Source organism: Pipra filicauda, unplaced genomic scaffold (genome assembly GCF_003945595.2).
Source record: "Pipra filicauda isolate LSUMZ 115617 unplaced genomic scaffold, ASM394559v2 scaffold95_size2449627_pilon, whole genome shotgun sequence".
NCBI lineage: Eukaryota > Metazoa > Chordata > Aves > Passeriformes > Pipridae > Pipra > Pipra filicauda.
This window is the reverse complement of record NW_024105153.1, coordinates 1,477,947-1,498,500: the sequence shown is the minus strand read 5'-3', so window position 1 is coordinate 1,498,500 and position 20,554 is coordinate 1,477,947. Positions and strand designations below refer to the sequence as shown.

The 20,554-nt window shown below is 46.1% G+C and overlaps 3 protein-coding genes across 3 annotated transcripts; 2 read left to right on the top strand and 1 right to left on the bottom strand.

Moving 5' to 3' along the window:
• The first annotated feature begins 1,814 nt into the window (after nt 1–1,814).
• LOC113988755 (cytochrome P450 2D17) lies at nt 1,815–11,646 on the top strand. Its single transcript, XM_027722636.2, has 9 exons — nt 1,815–2,143; nt 3,930–4,101; nt 4,855–5,007; nt 5,630–5,790; nt 5,917–6,090; nt 7,883–8,024; nt 8,651–8,838; nt 9,777–9,918; nt 10,047–11,646. The coding sequence occupies exons 1-9, from the start codon at nt 1,931–1,933 to the stop codon at nt 10,223–10,225; spliced, it is 1,524 nt and encodes a 507-aa protein (XP_027578437.2). The 5' UTR covers nt 1,815–1,930; the 3' UTR covers nt 10,226–11,646.
• Nucleotides 11,647–12,126: 480 nt separating this feature from the next.
• On the top strand, nt 12,127–13,774 carry NDUFA6 (NADH:ubiquinone oxidoreductase subunit A6). Its single transcript, XM_027722646.2, has 3 exons — nt 12,127–12,404; nt 12,591–12,706; nt 13,574–13,774. The coding sequence occupies exons 1-3, from the start codon at nt 12,278–12,280 to the stop codon at nt 13,703–13,705; spliced, it is 375 nt and encodes a 124-aa protein (XP_027578447.1). The 5' UTR covers nt 12,127–12,277; the 3' UTR covers nt 13,706–13,774.
• A 1,973-nt stretch (nt 13,775–15,747) lies between these two features.
• On the bottom strand, nt 15,748–18,293 carry SMDT1 (single-pass membrane protein with aspartate rich tail 1). Its single transcript, XM_027722647.1, has 3 exons — nt 18,083–18,293; nt 17,370–17,510; nt 15,748–16,021 (listed from the first exon to the last, which is right to left on the bottom strand). The coding sequence occupies exons 1-2, from the start codon at nt 18,236–18,238 to the stop codon at nt 17,373–17,375; spliced, it is 294 nt and encodes a 97-aa protein (XP_027578448.1). The 5' UTR covers nt 18,239–18,293; the 3' UTR covers nt 15,748–16,021; nt 17,370–17,372.
• Nucleotides 18,294–20,554: the final 2,261 nt, after the last annotated feature.

Here is a 20,554-nt window from a genome sequence, read left to right as displayed (position 1 = left end):
GCTATAAGCATAGTGTGGAAAATGGTGTTAAAGGCTTCGACAGTGTCAAGGTAATAAATGACATGCACTGCTCTCACGCTTTGAGAAAACTGCCTGTGAAGAACTACCAGCTCTCCTAGGCCCTTTTACTCTCCAGGGCAACTCCCTCTGGTATCCTGTCAAACGGATCACTGAATGAGATGAAATCTGCTCTCCTGAAGGCTATTTTTCCTCCTGACTTCTTGCAGGATTTAGTAGTTCACAGTTTCGTGGTTGTTGCAGGCAAACTTATCCTTGACCATCACGTCCTGGACCAATTCTTCCTTTTTCTTGAGCAGCAAACCCAGTACAGCATCTCCTCTAGTTGTCCCATCAATCACCTGTGTCAAGAAATTGTCTTCAGCATGCTCCAGAAACCACCTGGATTGTGCCTGACCTTGCAGCTCCTCCAGTTGAAGCACACCATGAGTTAGTGCTATGGCCTGCGATCGTGTGAGATGGCTCTATTAACTTTCCTCAGTCAAGAAGTCTGTAGTGAGTGCCTGGCACAACACTGCTTGTGGAGCTTTGCCACCTTCTCCTTGCCCATAGGCACTCGACTGGCCCATCAACTGTCCCACGGCAAAGCTCTGGGCCCTCCTCTGCACAACACACTCCTCACCATTTCCAGCCTGTCCTTCCTGAAGAGACTATGGTCACCTGTGGCAGCTTTCCAGGCATGTGAACTATCCCAGCATGTCTCTGTAACACAAAAGAAATCACAATTCTTCAGTTGTGTGGGGGTTGGTAGTTCCCCCCATTGTTTCCTGTGCCACATATGTTTGTTTACAGCTACTTGAGGTGAACCCTGAGTCATGATACTTTCAAAACAGGATTGTGTTGTAGACTCCAGCGAGGTGACCTCAGCACACGAGGTGCCTCCCAGGGAAAGGGGCATCTTGAGGCCCTGGGTGCACAGCAGAGCTGCCTGCACAGCCTCTGCAGGTGCATAACTTTGCATTCTGAGCTCTCCATTGCTGCTGCAGCAATTTCTCCATTAAGAGTTTTCCTCTGATCACACTGAGATAACAGATCAAGCTGTGATGGCTTTACTGCTTCTTTTTATCTAGAACTAACTGTCCTAAGAGCAAGGTTTATTGATCTCCAACGGCAGAGATGCCAGGAGCACACAGCTCTGCTGCTTTAGGAAATACTTTGACTAACTCCATAATTGTGTTTGCATTACTGCTGCCACAAAGGCTGGAAATTTGAGGCTCCTTATAATATATTGCTTTCTCCCTTTGTAGCTGATCTGTGTACTACAAAAGCCAAGCTCATCATGCTGACTGACTTTTGGAGTTGGATAAAGACTGTTAATCCCAGAAACATAAATGATTTTTAAAGTCTCAGGTCACTGTTTTAGGCTAATTTCTGTGACAAGTAATTTCTGTAAGTGAATGTTTGACCTAACCCGAGCTTTCTCAAGGTCCAATGAAACCAATCCTCAGCTCTGCAAACAGAAACCTGGGTGATCTGTGTTTAGAAGCTGCCTCTCCCTTGACTTGCCTGTACTAGCAAGAAGGTGACACAGAATTAAATAAACTCTTTCCAAATCGCCCCATGAGAATGCAGCAAAACTGGTTGCATGTTGTGAACTGTGATCCCATCTTGGCTGTCGGAGAGGGTGCCCAAACACCTGGACCTCAGCGAGTTCTCTCCCACAGACGGACGGCACTATTGGCAGGAGCTGCTTCCTTTGGCAGCGACAAAAAGGCTTTGGAGGAAGAGGAGGAGAAGGAGGAGGGGTGACCCTTATACCACTCCCCTAGGGCTGAGCTGAGCAGAGGAGGAGCTTCGAGTTCGAGCCAAGTCCCATATTAAAAGGTCAGAAACGGAAGAGAAGAGAAGGCAAAAGAAAGCAGAAGGAGTCTTGTGTCCAAAGAGGAAGACAAAGGAGTAGACAGGCTACGAAATGGCATTGTTCCTGTGGCTGGGGTCCCAGCTGTCATCCCTCTGGAGCAACATCTCTGTGCTGGGAGTTTTTCTTACAGTCTTTACTTTACTGCTTGACTTCATGAAGCGCAGGAAGAAGTGGAGCCATTACCCACCAGGCCCAGTGTCTCTGCCATTCATCGGGACCATGCTCTCTGTTGACTTCCACAACCCTGCCCACTCCTTCAAACAGGTGAGTGGCAGCCCCCACAATGAAGTGCCCCTCTCACATGACCAGGAGGGGTGGGGTACACCCTGGCACGACCTAATCTTGCACAGAGTCGAAGGGCAATGTCCTCTCCAAAGTCCAGGATGAAGCAAGTCACTGCTTAAGGACACTGACTTGGCCCTCATAGATTAACAATAATCACACACCACCTCACCAACCTCCATCTCCCCACCTCTGTGTGAGCTGTTGTGCCCCCAGTGATAGGTGATGCTGTAGAGCTGGCCACCAACCTACCACGTGGGCAGATTTGGGGGCAAAGGAACAGGGAGAGGTACAAACGAGGGAAGACAAACAAATATCTGGGCTGAGAATGAGGCTGCGGAATGGCAAACTTTCATGTGAGTTACTGAAGCATGCCTGTGACAGGGATGTGACAGTTTCAGTTAAAGAGATCAGCGTGTGGGATTTGCCCCAGCAGCAATGCCCAAAATCTCGGTAGCATTCCTATTCAAAGTCAGGGCTTAGCTTTTCTCAAAGGAAAAGCACAGCACAGCTTGCAGCAGATAAACCATGGGGGTTTTGTGCTTCAGCTTGCAAACTCTAAAGTCCTCTTTTCTAGGACAGCGCTGTTCAGCTGTCTGTCCAAAACCTGCCAAATGGAGATACTAAATATAGCATTTGTATTATTTGCTTGCGTGCAGTCCAAAAGCGTACCATTTTCAAGTCATATCACGTCAGGGACATGCTAACCACAATCTTGACCAGTAATCACTTTTAATTATGTATTTCTAGTGCCAGTGAAATGCTAATTCACTTTTCAACCCTACTGCAAATAAGTACTTTGACTCCTTGCAATGCTACAGTGCAGAAATGAAGACTCCTAGTTTTTAAACAAAAAAAAAAAACAAACCAAAACCAAAAAAATAAAACCCCCCCAAACCAAAACAACAACAAAAAAACACCAAAAAAAAAGAAAAATTAAACTGTGGGGCATCACTACTATTGCATGTCTTTGGACAACATGCTCCTGAGTGCTTTGTTCAGTGTTCCTGACTAGCGGGGGAGCTTTGACCTGCCTTCCCAGGAGTCTACGTCCAGTTAAAGGGCTTGTCTACCTGGAGGAGACAGCTCCGAGGTCAGATCCCACGGTGAGTGCATGGCTGACAGGATTACCTGTGCTCTCATCCTGCTGTCAGCATGATGTCTCTTACAGGTCACAGCAGATGTAGGGTGTGTGCCAGTCACCAGTCATACTGGATGTGTACACTCCTTTTAGGGAGAAAGTTGACCTAAAACTCCAGTGTGGAATTGCCTTTTCCTACCATGTTTCTGGAAACCTGGCTCTGGGTAGATCTTTAGGAATAAATGCATATTTTAAAAAAAATTACATATCACCTAATCATTAATATTTCCTTCAGCAGAAGTAGACTAAAAACTTACCTAGTCTTTCAGATCAAAGTAAATACAAATATTAGGAAATAATTAATTGTTGAACTTGCAGCCTTTGAAAATCCCCAAAAAGGTCCTTGACAAAATCCAAAATACTTGCACAATGTTCATGGCAACAGTTTGTACACCAGGATAGATGTACTCTAAATTTTTCCACTCATGGAGCATTGATCCCTGCTCCAGCTGCTGTTTGGCACTGAGCTGTTGCACTGCAAAGACAAAGGTCAAAGATCAGCTGAAGATTTCTGAATAAAAGCACCTCAAAAAATCACAAAATAGTAAAGGCCCTAAGAAAGGATATGGTGATATTTCTGATGTTACATTCAGCTCATTTTCAGGGACATACTTTTTATCTTGGCAGCTTCAGAAGAAGTTTGGAAACATCTACAATCTCCAGAACTGCTGGACCAACGTGGTAGTGCTGAATGGATATAAAGCAGTGAAGGAAGCCCTTGTCCACAAGTCAGAGGACTTTGCTGATCGGCCATACTTGCCAATATATGAACACTTGGGCTACGGAAAGAAATCTGAAGGCAAGTCCCTTGAAAATAGGCATTCCTTGCTGGTACTAGCACAAGTAGGATTGAAATGGAAGATTTTCTTAGCATGGTGCCACCTTCTCATGTCCTCAGGATCAATCTCCTTGTACATCTGCCACTCTCTGGTGGTGACAAAATCGGATTTGATGAGATGGGGGCTCCCCTTAGTGGTTGTAGTACAGCTCCAGGTGTGAGCACACACCTCTGCAGCAGTGTTAGGACACTACCTGTGGTACAACTTTCTTGCCAGCTCCTGACACCCAGCGATTAGTGCTTACCGTGCTTATGTAAAACAACATGCTTATGCAACAACAACGACTTGCACATAACAGCGCTGTATGCAAGTTGCTGTCACAAAAAAATATGGAAACTTTCATCTGAGAGAGTATTATCCAGCATTCTGCCCACGTCTCATCCTCAGCTCCTGTGTGGTTGCACAAGCTGCTACCCAGTTCACACAAGCTAAGGGTGCAATGCTGAATGGTTTGGAGGGGTGATTCCTTTATCCTTAGCAGCCCTTGTTGCTCCCATTGAATCCCCCCTTCACCTTTGCTAGCCATGCACAGGCATTAGAAGGTGCAGTAATCCATATTCAGAATTGCTGTATGAAGAAGCTGTATAAGATCAGACTCTTTCATTTATCCACACAGACCTGTACCTCCAAACTCACAATTGCTATTGTCTAGCAAACTTTTCTTGATGTACAAGTGACATGTCCTGACATTTCTTGCTCATCCATAATTCCAGGTATTGTTTTGGCAAGATACGGGCATGGCTGGAAGGAGCTAAGGAAATTCACGCTCTCTACTTTGAGGAACTTTGGGATGGGAAAGAAATCCTTGGAAGAGCGAGTGGTTGAGGAAGCTGGATTTCTTTGTTCAACATTCAAGTCTAAAGAAGGTTTGTCACATCCACAAGGATGGGGAAATCACAGAAAAAGGCAATACAGCGATGCAAAGAGAAGTATTACTAAAGCCACTCATGTTTGCATGCAGTGCTCTCTTCCCAAGAAAATGCAGTGTTTCTAGTCTATATGAATTCCTTGGAGCCACTTCTACTTTACACAGTGTGGCTACTGTAACACTAATCCATTTGAAAGAGGAAACAAATAGGAAATTAGAAATAGAGAGGTAAAATAGAATTATTCCCAGAGCTGGTTAACTGTTACCTTTATGAAGTTTAGTGGAACATACTGACGTTATCACATGCAATAGAAGTGCAGCTCAGAGTTCACAGCACATCGCCTGTCATCTAGACACAATATGTTACCTGTCAAGTCACAGAACAAGGCTACAACTCAGCTTTTCTGGGGAGTTTTCTCCTTTAAACACAGATCAACCAAATATTAGTAAGAGATGAGATGATCTTCACTTAGTATGATGCATTTGTACTTTGAGTGGTTTGAGGGCTTTTTCTCTTGAAGGCATCAAGGAGGCATTTGTGTATTCTTGCTACTGACAGCTGAGGTCCAACAGCTTGGTGTTGCTGAGCTTCATTGCTTGGTCTCCATTTCCATTTTCAGGTCATTCTTTCAATGTTCATGCTCCTGTAAATAATGCAGTCTGCAACGTGATCTGCACCATTGTCTTTGGAGAGCGTTTCGACTACAATGATGAGACATTCCACAAACTCTTAAGTTTCTTTGAAAATTTCCTGAAAGAAGAAACTGGATTCCTTCCTCAGGTAGACTGAGAGCTGTAAGAAGCTGCCCTCTGTTGATTGAGAGCATTGTGTTTTCATAATTTTTCTTTTTTGTATCACATAATTTCTTCTCTCTCTTTCTCTCTCTTTCTGGTTCTCACACCCCAGCTTCTTAACGTGGTGCCCGTTTTGGTGCGCATCCCTGGACTGGCACAGAAAATCTTTCAAAGCCAAAAGGCTTTCATGGACTTCATTGATGTGCTCATAGATAAGCACAGGGAGACCTGGAACCCTGCTTACACCCGAGATCTCACGGATGCATTTTTAAAGGAAATGGAGAAGGTAGGGTGACACCAGCAGGTCCAGGGGCAGTTCCTCTGGCTGTTTAAGCTTGTTCATAGAAGCTGACTTTCTTCATAGAGTTGTTTAAAATCTCTTACCAACTAATTTCCTACTTTTTCATTCCATGTTATATCTTGATAGGAAAGATGTTCTTCATGCTGTAACTTCCTTTACTGTCTTGAGACGTCATATTGTCTGCTGATGTTCTTGTTGCCATTTTCTACCTTCGCATTCCCCTCAGAGTCTAGCAACTTCCTTCTTTCCAGCCTACACCATTTTGAAGGCTTTTAAAAGGCAACGATTGAGAATTCACTAATATTTCTAAGTTTGCAACAGAAAACAAGTTAACATGCAAGATTCTTTGTAATGTCAGTGCCTTGATGACTGATGTCTCATAATCACAGTTACAAAACTGCAGCAACAGACTGGCTTTTTGGTGTCATTGCCCAGTCTGTAGCCTGTCTTTAAACCAAGTAATGACTTGAAAAGACGGATATGTGTCTTTGAATTGCTTGCTAAGAACTAGTTCCCGACATATCAGAGGAAGGCCTAAATCTGAACTTCACTGAAATTAAAAGGAGTCTTTCCTTCGATTCACTGAGGCACAAAGTCAGTATAAAATCAAAGGTACTTCCATCAGCCCATCCATCCACCCCGTGTTTCTGCACATGGATTCACTAAATTTTGAGCGTCAGATGAGCAGTATTAGCAAATTCTGCTTGCGAATCGCTTCCACCATCTGAGTGCTCAGGCTACACTGCTGCTCTGCATAACAAACCCTGCCATGCCAGGGGTGTCGGTGACCTCCCCCATGCATTGGCCTCCCCAGCTTGCACAGGCAGAGCAACATGACCTACGTTACTCTGCACTGAGCAGTACTATCTGGGGGTGGATATGAGCCTGATCGTGCTGCCTCTTGTCACAGCTCTCTTTTTTTCACTAGGATCCCCTGATAAGCCAGTCTGATAAATCCCTCCCCTGAGTTAACTTTGGTCGGGTCAGTCCCAGAGCTCCCTTGCATGAAATCTTTTGTTGAAATAACAGTTGAGTCTTAAATGCCTTATTAATTGCTATCCATATTACAACAGCATCAAAATATACTGAATAACTTAACAGAAGCTAGTCCCTAGGAAGGGAGAGTATAAAGAGGATTAGAAAAGACAAGAAGATGAACTCATGCAGAGAGCTTGTCATATCTCATATGCTAACAAATTTGAGCTCAATTAGCATTTGGATGAGAGACCAGTTTTGCTGAAAGTGGTGTTGCAGACTTAATAGGCAGCAATAATACCCTCATTTTTTTTTTTTTTCAATTGTAAGAAAATATCAGGGCAGAAGCAGAGAGAATCTGTAATGAATGCATAGCTAGGAATAACTCCCTTAAAATAATGTTAATTTTGCATTAGCCACATTAATGCAGCCTCCTCTCTACTGTGTGGGTTTTATGATCTGACCAAACCTGGATAACTGTTCCTACTCCTCTGGGGGAGGATGTTATGGCTAGCGGCAGGGGCCTGCTGTGTGTTTGAGATGAGAGCACAAAGTGTTCACTCCTGTCCTGAAGGCAGGTGTAGCTTTCATCTCTCAGGATATGGGAGGTGGTTGAGGACCTTCAAATACAGGAGATAACAGGGTTGCGAAGTACATCACTCATGCTCAGACCATTGCCTGTGTTGTGCTCTACTGTCCCACTGAAAAATGGATCTAGTGCTTCTCAGGACTTCTTTGGACAATGGTATTCTCAGCTAGCAAATACCCCAGCTCCAATTTCCCACTTGTTTTCTCTCCACAGGGTAAGGAAGCTGAAGAAAACGGTTTCCACTATAACAACCTTCGTCTGGTGGCTGCAGACTTGTTTGGAGCTGGTTCTGAGACCACCACCACCACTCTTCGGTGGGCGTTGCTGTATATGCTTCTCCACCCAGAAATACAGAGTAAGTCAGAAACAGGCAGAGGTGTGGCCTCTTCCCTTCAACCTGCGTTTTTCTGCAAGGAGGCTGAATACCTTCTCTCCATGATTTGGAGGTTTTGCCTCTGCCTGGTGCCCAGGAGAGCCCAGCTCTGGCTTGGTTCCTGAAAAAAGGAACAGCTTTGGCGATTGTTGGTCTAGCAGAAGCCAGGAGAAACACTTCCCAAACAGCTGTTCTGGCAGAGGTGAAACCCTGATAAAAAAGACAAATTGGAAAGGCAAGTTCGCTCTCACCTTCATTTTGAAGGCTGGGGACTTGCAGTGGTCAGCATACCCTCTTTCCAGTATTTGGAGTAGATGCTGATCGGTTCAAATTCTCTGATGCTGCATGGCCAGGTACCCTTCCAGCTGCATAGAGGAGGGGTAAGGTAGGGGTAAGGGACCTTTTAAAGACACTATGCTCAAAGAATAGTTATACAGATGTCACCGAGCAACTGAAAAATGCCTCCCCATCTAGTTCCTGTTTCTTTCACTAATTGCTTGTCCCGCTCTCACCCAGTGCCTACAATCTCATGCTGCCAATCTTCCTTCAGCTTGTGCCAGGCCCTTTTGTCTAAGTGTCCTCTAATTCCTTATCTGTTCTGCTTCCAGGTAAGGTCCAAGCAGAGATTGATAAGGTGATTGGCAGAGAGAGACCCCCCACCATGAAGGACCAAGTGAGCATGCCTTACACTAATGCTGTGATCCATGAAGTGCAACGCTATGGGGATATTATTCCTGTTGGACTACCTCACATGACGTACCGGGACACCGAGTTGCAAGGCTTCTTTATTCCCAAGGTGACCGTGACCAGATAAGCAATACAACATCCTCTCCTTGTGCAGACACCAGGCATGGGGTGTGGGTGACCCCATGCAACTCTGCAGTGTTGCACTTCCAGACCCAATTACAGTCACTGACGAGCACTAAAGTAGGACATTTTGACATGCTAAATCCAGGCAGAGGGTCATATCTGTGCTCTAGGTTTACACTGGTTATATGGGAACCCAACTGCAGTGGCAGCTCAGTGCAAAGGTTTCCCTTCCTCTCCATGAGCCGTGACATTCACTGCCTGTGTTGGAAGGAGCCTAACAGCCTAACAGGCTCTCTGGAGGCACACAGCACCAGCTTACTGGCTTGCCTAAGATGGTAGTATTTAAAATTCTAACCTCTGAAGCTATTCAAATGCCACTGACATTCAGACCACTTCCACCGTGACAGGCAGCTGCCCTGGCAGCACTGGCAGAATTCAAGTCTGGGATTATTTTTTTTAGTTTTTTTTTTGGTACCCTTGCAGTATCTCCTCTGGCTTAGAATGTTGACATGTGAAACAGGAAAGCTTTGCAATTTTCCATGGCCCCTGCGAAAGCTGGGCTTTGAAGTCTGTCAGTCAGCTTCTTCTCTGCAACTATAAAACAAGTCCAGGAGGATCTGAGAAGTAGAGGCTGTTTCCACTGCGTAACCATGAAATTGGCATTTGCATTCAACAGCCTCTGTAAGGATACAAACTGCAAAAGTTCAGATACTTCAGAGTGTAGGGTAGGCACCATATATCACTGGAAAAGTGCCCTGCTTTACCTCTGCTTTAAATAAGATGCAGAAGTGGAGATGGGTGCCTTATGCTGAGGCACTGAATGATGGTTGCTATTAGATGGGAGACACAGGGACCAGCACTGATCCATTGTGCCAAGATAATGCTGCTGTTCTCACATAAGTTGTTTCCTCTTGTGGAGTGCAGGGGACGACAATCATCACCAACTTGTCTTCTGTGCTGAAGGATGAGACAGTCTGGGAGAAACCAAATGAGTTTTACCCTGAACACTTCCTGGATGTAAACGGGCAGTTTGTGAAACCAGATGCCTTCCTGCCCTTCTCAGCAGGTAAATCTGAGGGGAGTATCCAGCTGCAAGTCAGAGGCACAGCAGGAGGGTGATCTGCTCTCCCCACAGTGATTCCAGCATGGATTAATGCCCTTTTTGATGGACACTTTCTACTCCCTCTCTTGCAGGTCGCCGTGTCTGCCTGGGAGAACAGCTGGCCAGAATGGAGCTCTTTCTTTTCTTTACCACTCTCCTGCAGAAATTTACCTTTGTGCTCCCTGAGGACCAGCCCAGGCCACGGGAGGATGGTCACTTTGCTCTCACAAACTCCCCACACCCATACCTGTTGCAAGCTGTCCCAAGATAAGTGCACACCACTCTCCTTTCACTCACAGAGCATCAGCAATACAAACTTTATCAGAAACATTGCAGGTCTAGGCAGGCTCATGCTGGGCTCCACTTAAGACCTCTCAAGTCAAAAAAATGTCCACAGCTGTGTAAAGTGAGGATCTAGCCCAATATCTCGTTTATCTTAATTCTGGTTCTGGATCTTGAATCAAACAGCTATATGAAGTTAGTAATGGCAATCAAGTTTGTAAGGACATTTTTGCCTAATCAGCCAGCTCTGCTGTACTTTGGGCTCTCATCGGTTGCAGAAGCAGTTCACTGAACACGCAGCTTCTGAAAGAATTATTAGCCCTGAGTTACTTTACAGAAATACAAGGATATCCTGGGTAAAAGACAACCCTGAGGTCTTGCTGATTCTGGAAGCAAAAAACGACTAGGAAAAACCTGTAAGGTACTACTGTTAGCCCCACTGCCTATCCAGCCATGCTCTGCCTCTCCTGCGTGCAGCAGTGTGTGCCTCTGCCTGGTGCCCAGGGGAGCCCAGCTCTGGCTTGGTTCCTGAAAAAACAAGGGATGGTCAGCTGATTTGGCTGATGCTGCTGGTGGGCAGGGCGAGAGCTTCAGCTCCAACAAAGTGACATTTAAATGCAGTTTCAGAGCAGTGCTCCTGAAAAATTTTACCATCCAACACACGTCTCCTTTGTTCCTTCCTGTTTATTACATACTCCTATCTATTGCACAGATATTGCATTGTTTTCATTTATAGTCCCAAAGAAAGTAAGTTTTAATCCTGACAACCCTTATGTCGCGCTAATCCTCCAGTAGGAGTAAATACCAAGGAATACATAAATAATCCATATGATGTGTCAGCCACAGAAGCAGGTCATTTGTGAAATACAGCAATTTCTATAAGTACATTTCAAGAGAAATCCTGGTGTTTAGATTTATCATTTCCTCTAACTAGCTCCTGATAACTGTTTTGGGGTTTTTTTAGCATTACTTAAAGTCAGCTCTTGGGCAGGTTTGGAACTCACAAAGGGATGGAGTTATACTGTTTGAAACTGTATGGCCATAGACTTCAGAACTACCTTTCTTTTTCTTCCTGCAATATTCCTGACAAATTGTTTTGCACGGTGTTAAAATATGTTGATATTTAGATTAGTAGTAGCTGCCTTTTAACCACATGGCTGAAAGGACCATAACATAAAGGAGCTTCTGTGTATAACCACCACTAAAAAAAATAATAAATACCTGAAACTGAGTGTGTGGACACCTTTATATCTATCTTTCTAATGGTAATTTTGGAAGCTATGAAAGCTACTGAACTATGCGAATCCTTATTAATGCAGTTGTTAAGATTAGTACTCCATGCTAAGATTTGTATTTCATGCTTTTAATCTCAAAAAAAATCTGAAATAATAAAAGTGATGTGAAATCTTCTTTCTCATCTCTCCTCTTTGTGGTTGCCTCGGTCCTGCTGTGCCCCAGCCTCAGACGCTCACTTGGCATTTCTCTCCTTACCCCTAGCACCGCAACTGTGTCTTTAAAGATCCTTTCAGCGTTATTTTTCTAGTCAGTTCAATGACACTGTACTGAACGCTTTTGGGTTTGTAGTGACCAGCACACACGAGTGCATTTAAAGAGAAGGTTGGCATGAACTTAACTTCAGTGAGGATCCCAGCACTCGTGTATTTGGATAAAAACGTACGTACAGCTGGACTAGGACTGTCTTTCTAACACGCAATAGTGCACTGACAGAAAACAGCCGGTGTGACGTCTGGGGTCAAAGGCAACAAATACATAATTCCATAACGCAGCCCCAGCGCGGCCCTGAGGGAGGTGCCGGCTCTGAGGGGTCGGGCCCCACAGCCCCGGGAGGCGGGACACGGTGCAGCCCCGCCCATCCGGCGTGGTCCTCCCCTCGCAAACAGCGCTGATTGGCGTTTCCTCCGACCAATCCGATGGGAGATCGTCGGCTGGCCGGGCGGAGTGGCAGTACAGCCGACCAATAGGAGCTCTGCCGCGCCGTGGGTGTTCCCGAGGGCGGTAGCAGGGCGGTGGCGGCAGCAAGATGGCGGTGGCGGGCAAGGGAGCGCTGTCGGCCGCGGTGAAGCCGATCTTCAGCCGGGACCTGGGCGAGGCGAAGCGGCGCGTCAGGGAGCTGTACCGGGCGTGGTACCGCGAGGTGCCCAACGCGGGTGGGTGAGGGGCGCGGAGCTTGCCGCGCGTGCTCAAGGTCGGAACGGCCTTAATGACATTGGTGAAACCGGCGGGCTGCGCCTGAACGAGCGGCCGGGTAGCGTTTTGGAGGGTTGAGTTGAACGCCGCCGGTGGGGAAAACGCGAAGCGATGTGGATGACCGCAGTGGGTGTTGTTTCTTGTAGTACACCTGTACCAGCTGGACATCACGGTGAAACAGGGGCGTAACAAGGTGCGGGAGATGTTCATGAAGAACGCCCACATTAGGGATCCACGGGTGATAGACATGCTGGTTATTAAGGTACAAACAGCTTGGGCTATGGAGGGGTTGTCTCTTGCAGTCGTATTGGTTTACCTATGTCAGCAAACCTGTTGATCAGGGATCATGCTGCTTTAGCAAGCAGAGGAACAGAGTCTTAATGCACGTAAGTCCCAGTGGCTTGAATACAGATTTCTGTCACTCAGGGCACTGGTTCTGGTTTGCAGATCTTTAAATGAGCCACAGTAACTGACCTCTGCAGTTCTAATGCCTTAGAAAGCTTCCAACCAAGGACTGCCATGCTCACCTGTTATATTTCATGCATTTCAAGACAGTTACTCTGTCTTTACATGATGAGAAAAATCTGGAAATAAAATCCTAGGTAGTACGGTTGATGACAATTCCAGGCAGTCTCATTTTACTCTGTGCTGCCATCCTACAAAACCAGTACAATAGAGTGGAGTCATGAAGAAGTTAAGTTTAATATCTCTGTGGCACTGATACTGGTGCTAAGCACTTGGTAGTAGTTCTGCTTACTTTTACAGGTAATGTGCTGCTTTTCAAACAAATTCAATAGAGGTACTTGAAAATTAGGAATGTTATGTAGAATTTTATGGGAGGTGCTGGTCATGAGAGAAACAATGCAGCTTTTAAGAAGGAGGCAAGATCCTTTGCCTGTTTCACAGGGCTGGGAAGCTATACTGCAGAGACGTCAAGTCACAAGGCAGAAACAGCATATTTGTGTCACAGTGTAGGTGATACAAGCAGTCTGTAGGAGTACAGAACTGCTGATGCAGCTGTTTTTTACTTAGGTGTTTCTCAGTGCATTGAAATAACTTTCATGCTGCTGTAAGGTTAGACTTGGGCTCTAACTGAGAACTGGTCTAAAATTCTTCTGTCTGTGCTCAGGGGAAAATGGAGCTTCAAGAAACCATTCATGTATGGAAGCAGAGGACTCACGTCATGAGGTATTTCCATGAGACGGAAACCCCGCAACCTAAAGACTTTCTGTCCAAATTCTACGCGGGCCACGATCCCTGAGAGATTGACTCTGTGTCTTCCTGCCTTATATTACAAATAAAGTTCTGTACAATAGAAAAAAAACATACAGAGAGATTGTGTAACATATTAGGAGTCTAAGGCCTAGCTGAATCCAGAGTGTATGCAAGTGATTATGATGTTTGAAGAGCTGTGATTTCACAGTTTTGCCAATATGTATTTTCAGTGGGCAGCGTTTGTCCCATCATCTGCCCTGGGGTGTCTGCTGAATAACCACAACACAACCTAGCTGTGGGGCTTTGTGCTTGGCCTGCAGCCCTGTCTGTACGTGTTAGCTCTGTGGAGGAAAGAGCAGGTCTTCAGAACAGCCAATGTAGTCACAGAAATACTCTTGTGCTTGAGACCCATCTGTATTCATGTAGTGTCTTGCAGTTTCATGCTGTGACTTTGTTGACCTGCTGTTTTTCCCTTGGACACTAGTCTCTGTTTACCTCCTCAGAGAATACATGAAATCCAATAGGCATATAAATCCCTTTGTGCATAAAGACATCAGCAGAGTCCATTTCCCTGCTGTAAAATGAAATTACCTGGAAAAATGGGGGGTTGTACTGTTATCTAGAATAGGAAAGCTCTGTAAGAACTTCTGATGCCTAGCAGGAGATGGTGTCCTACCATCACCTTCTTAATTGAATCAGGAATTACTAGCTCCCTTTTGAGAAGGGTAAGGAGAATTTGTTCTGTCACCAGTCAGAACAGATTTTCAGGAGGTAACTCAGTGCTAGAGCTCCCCCAGGTGTGACCAGCATCGGATCTTTGTAGTACAGGTTTTATCCTGCCTAAATACTGGGGCTTTCTTCCCCATAAGAGGACTGTAACACAGCACTCCTCAGGGATGTGTATGTAAGTGTACCTTGGGGCTTCAGGGGTGGCGTGTTTTTAAGGACAGGGTTGAGAGAGTCAGGAGGGGCCAGAAGAGACCGTGGGATAAAGCAGCGATAAGGAATTTGGCAGCATAGAAGACAGGAGCGGGTACATGTTTGGCTCCCAAGAGCAGATGAACTGGAACAACCACTTCTCAGGTGGCTTGGGGAAGGAGGGGGCAACTCAGATACCAAGTGACTCAAGAACCTGACATCTCCCTTCAGCTACAGCTGTTGGGGTTACTCAGATTGCAGGCTCCCTTTTGTCTCTGTAGCTATGCTGGAGAGTTACAGAGCAAACATCCAAAGCTGTGCCAAAGAAGAAGGGAGCAAGTGTGGCTGTTTGAACTATACACTGTGCCAATGTGTGCGACATTAAGTGAAACTTTTTAACAGTGACATGAATAAAGAAGGAGAAAGTGGGCAGTCAAGATACAAGGCCAGAGCTAATGACCAGAAACCACAAGAGAGACACTGGCTTAAGAAAAATAAATAATTGACTAACCTTTCTAGGTTTCAATTTGAGAAAACAGCTGGTCTGATGTGACTAAAGATGCTCTTCATGTGCCCTAGCAGCAGAGAAGATCTCTTTTAAGTCTATTATGCTAGGATTTAAATGCAATAGTAAACACTTCTATGAAAAGAGCACTTGAGGTTTATACACAGTTAAGACAACAAATATATTAGGGCTCATTCAGAAGGAAGTACCGAACTACCCAGGAAATATTAGGTACATGGAGCCAGTATTTAGATGTTTTTTTCAGTGTTCAGAGATTAAATGCTATAAAAGACATCAGCAAGTTAGTTTGCCATTTGTGATCTTTTAGCCTTTTACCAAAGGTACGCAAACTTTTAACTCTGTGATGATAATACTGTATTTAATCTTCAGTGAGGAGATATTAATGACACGGTCCCATCACCTGCCAGGTTGCTGAACCGCAGTGCCATTGCTGATGTGCACTTCATTCTTTAATGGGGCTGTGTTGTGGGGCTGCTGCTTCCCCTGGGGAAAAGGGCTCACAGAGAGGACTCACAAGAGGAAATAAATATCAGGAGAGCCTCCTTACTGGAACAGACAGACAGAGGAGAAAGGTTAAGACAAATGCTAGTACACAGGCACATTTTTTTCCCCACCACATGAATAAAAACACAAGACCAAAGTCATACATCTCAATCTCTTGATCTTTAATTAAGTGTTTTCCATATTGCTAATTCAAAGCATCCAAGCAGTCTTTGATGAGGTGAGCGTGTGCAAGGGCTGCAAGGATGCAGTGCTCTTCCTTCAACCCTGATCTACAGATTTCCCTCATGCACAGGACACTCACTGGCAAAAGGGGGAAAAGCCCCCCGTCCCATTTAGGAAGGACAAAACAGGTGACAGACGTTGGAATCATTGCTTTGTCAATGGCTTTCTCCCTTCTGTTCTTCTGTTACTGTGCTGCAAATAGAATAACAAGCTGTTACTCTTCAGAAACACTCCTCCCAAAACCACACAAGGTGGGGTTTAGGTAAAAGAGGTTTCCAACTGGCCACTGCAGTGTTTACAATCTTTTAAGTCTTTGTTTTTAGCTGCACAGTGCATGCTGGAAAACACCCTTATCAAGTGGAGTACATCCACCAAAACGATTACAAAGCAACACTGTTTACAATAACATCTTTAAAACAGTTTCTTTGTTCTATAAAGAATCAAATACACCCAAAGTCAAATCTTTACAAAAGGGCAAGCCAAACAGAATAACATAAAATGGTAGAAAGTGTAGCGTAGTGCAGACAGAGGTGAATTATTTTGACTCTTTCTTTCTCCAATGACTCTGAATGATCCAACTACTCAGAAATCAATGTTGTAACACCCACCAGACAGTTCTGATGGGTTCTGGAATTCTCTTAAATTGTTCACCTATATCAGAGTTTCAGACAGTAAGTGACTCTCTTTTAAAACAGTCATTCTGTGAGTTAGCAAAAAGCTTTTAAACAGGTAAACAAGTAGAACAAAATCATAGAATCATTTAGGTTGGAAAAGACCTTCAAGTTCATTGAGTCCAATTGTTAGCCCAGCACTGCCATGTCCACTGCTAAACCGTGTCCCTAAGTGCCACATCTACACATCATTTAAATACCGCGAGGGAGTGTGACACAACCACTTCCCTGGGCAGCCTGTTCCAATGCTGTACAAACCTTTCAGTGAAGAAATGTTTCCTAATATCCAATCTAAACCTCCCCCGGCACAACCTAATGCCATTTCCTCTTGTCCTATCACTTGTTACTTGGGAGAACAGTCTAACACCCACCTTTTTACAACCTCCTGTCAGGTAGTTGTAGAGATCAGTAAGGTGTCCCCTGAGCCTCCTTTTCTCCAGGCTAAACACCCCCAGCTCCCTTAGCTGCTCCTTATAAGACTTGTGCTCCAGCTGCTTCACCAGCTCTGTTGCCCTTCTTTGCATGCATAATGTAGTAACACTGAAGTCTCTCTGTTCTGTCTGCAGTATAGAGCCTCACTGACTACAGTTTATTTCTGATTCAACTGACAAGATCTAAAACTCCATCAGTTTACTCTGATTTCTAGTGAATGTATGGTGTGAAGATTTCACAGATACCAGTCTGGCCTACTCTGGTATAAAAGAACTAAAAAGTTCATAGCCAAAGGCAAATCCGTGTCCGTGTGTTTAACTGCAAATGTACCTTTTGAGCTGTTGCTGTCTGTATTTCCTTATCTGAGATTCTCCTCCCTGCCCCAAGCCAAACGGGAAGCACAAATAATTAGATTGACGGTGCAGTTAGTGACATACCCTTTAATCATCGTCATCATCATCCTCTGGGACAAAGATATCATGTTCTTCAAGTAAGGCTGCGAAGTTCTTACTGATCTGAGTACCAACATACAGGAAAGGGATCACGACGCTGAACACTCTGAGGAGGCCGAAGGGCGTCTGCAAGGAGTCGATTGGAAAAGGTGGATCTTTACCAGCAAGTGGCACTTCGGCTGAACCGGCACACTCCCGGCTCCGCCGGCCCGCGGAGGGCCCGGGAAGCGGCGGGAGGAACGCTTTGCCGTCCCTAGTGCCAACCCCCGTCACCGCATCGTCCTTTATTAGAGTACTATAGTATTATAAACATTCCAACACCAGGGAGCTGGAATCCGCGGGGAGTCCGGGGCAGGGAACACCCGTGGCTTAGCAAGGGGAGCGGTCGCCGGTGGCAGAGGGTGTACGCAGGCGGGTGTTGATTTCCGCCTTACTGCCCACCGAGCACAGCCAGGCCAGCGCCGCCCCTCTCGGGGGAACACGGTCCGGGCCAGCGCCGGCCCGCTCGGGGGACGCGGGGCCGCCCCCATCACCCTCCCGGTGCCGAGCTTCCGTGTGCCCGCCCCGCCTACAGTCGCTCCCCTCATTGGCCCAGGCTCTGTCACTCACCGCCCAACCCCGCCCACAGCAGCTGCGCCCGCACCGATTGGCTACCGCTGCCGTCCGTTGCCGCCCCCACCCGCCCGCCCCTCACTCACCTTAACCGGCTTGGGCAAAATGGCGCCGCTGCGGGTGACGGTGGCGCTTCGGGAGGGCACCAACGAGACGGCCGAGGCGCCGCGCGGCCCGCTCCAGCCCGCCCGCCCCGAGCGAGCCGCCGTCGCCGCCAAGAGCCGCCCGGCTGCCGCCGCCATCGTCCCGCCTGCCCTGAGCCGCGGCTGAGCCCGGGCGTCACCCGGGATCTCGCGAGGCTTGAGAAGAGGCGGCGAGAGAGGCGCTGCGCGTGCGCGAGGCGGGGCCGCGCCCCCTTTCCCGGTCGGGGGGGCCCCCCGGTGGCCGGGAGGAGGGAAGGAAGCGGGCAGCCTCCCACCCCTTCCGAGAGGGCTCCACCGGGAAAACCGCGCCAGGCGGGAATGCCCAGGCCCTGCAGACACTCCCGGAGGGGCTCACGGGCTACAAATCAAACCGGTTTATTTAGCATAAAATACAAACGCTGAACAACGTAAACTAAATGAGATTCGTAATACAAGTTTCGCGTGTAAAACAAACGCTAACAAAGTAATGAAATGTATAATACAAGTTTCGCGTGTAAAACAAAGGCGCATGCAAAACCGTCTCCTAAAAAATAGAACACGCCGTCCTACCTAAAATAGAAGCCCTTGGGAAGGCGGGAGTGTCCCCGCGGGTTGCTCGTAGTGTTGCCAGGTAATTGTGCGGATAGGACGCAATGGGTAGTGCCGAGGTGCCCCGGACACGGGAACTCCACGTGCATTTCAGTGGGGATTCTTTTAAGCTTCTCTGCAAAGGCAGTCGAGAGAGGTTAAGATGGAGGGGTCACTCCCCACCCCCCCCCCCCCCCCCCCCAAATTAATGCAGTAGCTACTGTAACAGAAAATGTCTGATCCCGGTCAGGATTGTCCACCAAATGGCTAGCAGTGGCCACGGGGAAAAACTTCAGGTTACTCTTGCCGCTAGGACCTGGATTCAGTGGAAAACATCAACACAGTTTAACAAAAAAGATGTGCAGAAATAATATCACGGGTTTAAATCTTAAATGCCAGCCTCAGAAAAAAAATTTAAGGATTTCATCAAGTATTTTAGCAGGATTGGGAGCCCTTCTCGCCATAGCTTACAAAGGCCATGATAGAATTGTCCTCCGTCTTTCAGTCTTCTTTTAAATTTTAGCATTTTTCTCTCATTGCTTTTGCATTATTACGCTAAAGAAAACTCTTAGAAAAGGATCTTAAATTCAGTACCTTAAGAAAAGTACCCATTCAGCTTTAGCATTCAGCTCCCCCTATGCCAAGGAACCTGTTTTGTGCAGCCCAGACATTCTCTATTTTAAAAAATTAATAAGGGAAAGTGGAAGCAGAGGTGAAACAGTCCAAACCTGAATGGCTGGAGAAAAACCCATGTGTGGCAATTAGTCTTATTTTGCTGCCAGGGATGATGTGCAGTGAAAACTCTCTGCCTTTCCTGTAATGATGTCTGCCTGCAGACAGGATGCTCCATTAGCCAGCAGCATGTGCAACTTCAGGAACCTGAAATCCCAACCTCCAGCCTGTGAGCTGCTTCAAAGACTCTACCAGCACAACCAATTCTCAGCTGGGCTGGTTTGATAGTCTCCATCTCTGAGGAGGCAGAGGGGCACCCAGATGCTTCCTGCCTAATGAAGCAAGCAGCAACAGTCATTAAAAAAACCCCATATTCCCATACAAATTTGGGCATGACTCCAATTATGGCTCTTTTTACGCAGAAAAGGGCCAACCTTGCTATGAGAGCGGAACAGTGAGGAAGCCCCGATCAAGTGCATCCAAAGTCACACAGCGCTTTGGAAACCTAGCAAAGGCCCATGGACAGCTGGGCTGAGCACAAATGCGGATCAGGATTCAGCCATTTTCTTGTCAGTGCTGCAGAATAAAACACAAAATTACTCCAAATGCGATTAGACAGAAAGCAGAGCGCAGAGCCTCATTTGCAGGATTTAGGATTTAGCTGGGATATGTGCTAACGCAAAGGTAGGTAGCGTGGAAATTGTGCCATTTGAATGGGACAGATTAAAGCATTAAATATAAGCTCTTTAGTAGTGTTATGAGTACAATCCTGGCTTATTAAAACAAACTCAGCTTCTTAAAAGTGAAACTGCCCTTAAATGAATAATACTGTTTCAGTCCCAGTTCTGACAGAACCGGCTTTGTTAATTTGTTTTCTTTTTTAAGTCGTTCCCAATTCTTGGATCTCTTGTAGGAACTGCCACTACATTTTGACTGGTTTCAGAAGTTAAATCTTTACCGTCAAACTGCCTTATGTAAGTCTGAGACATCGGAAATATTTTTCTCTCTGTATTACATTTTAAAAAAATAACCACAGGAAAATGCTTGACAAATTTGACCTTGGCCCCAAAATACCCACGCTCAGAGCAAAGAGGCACTAGGTAGTGTGATTCCCTGATGCTGCTGCCCTGGCATGGGGAAGGGAATGGGTTCACAGCCAGGAATGCTGCAGTACTG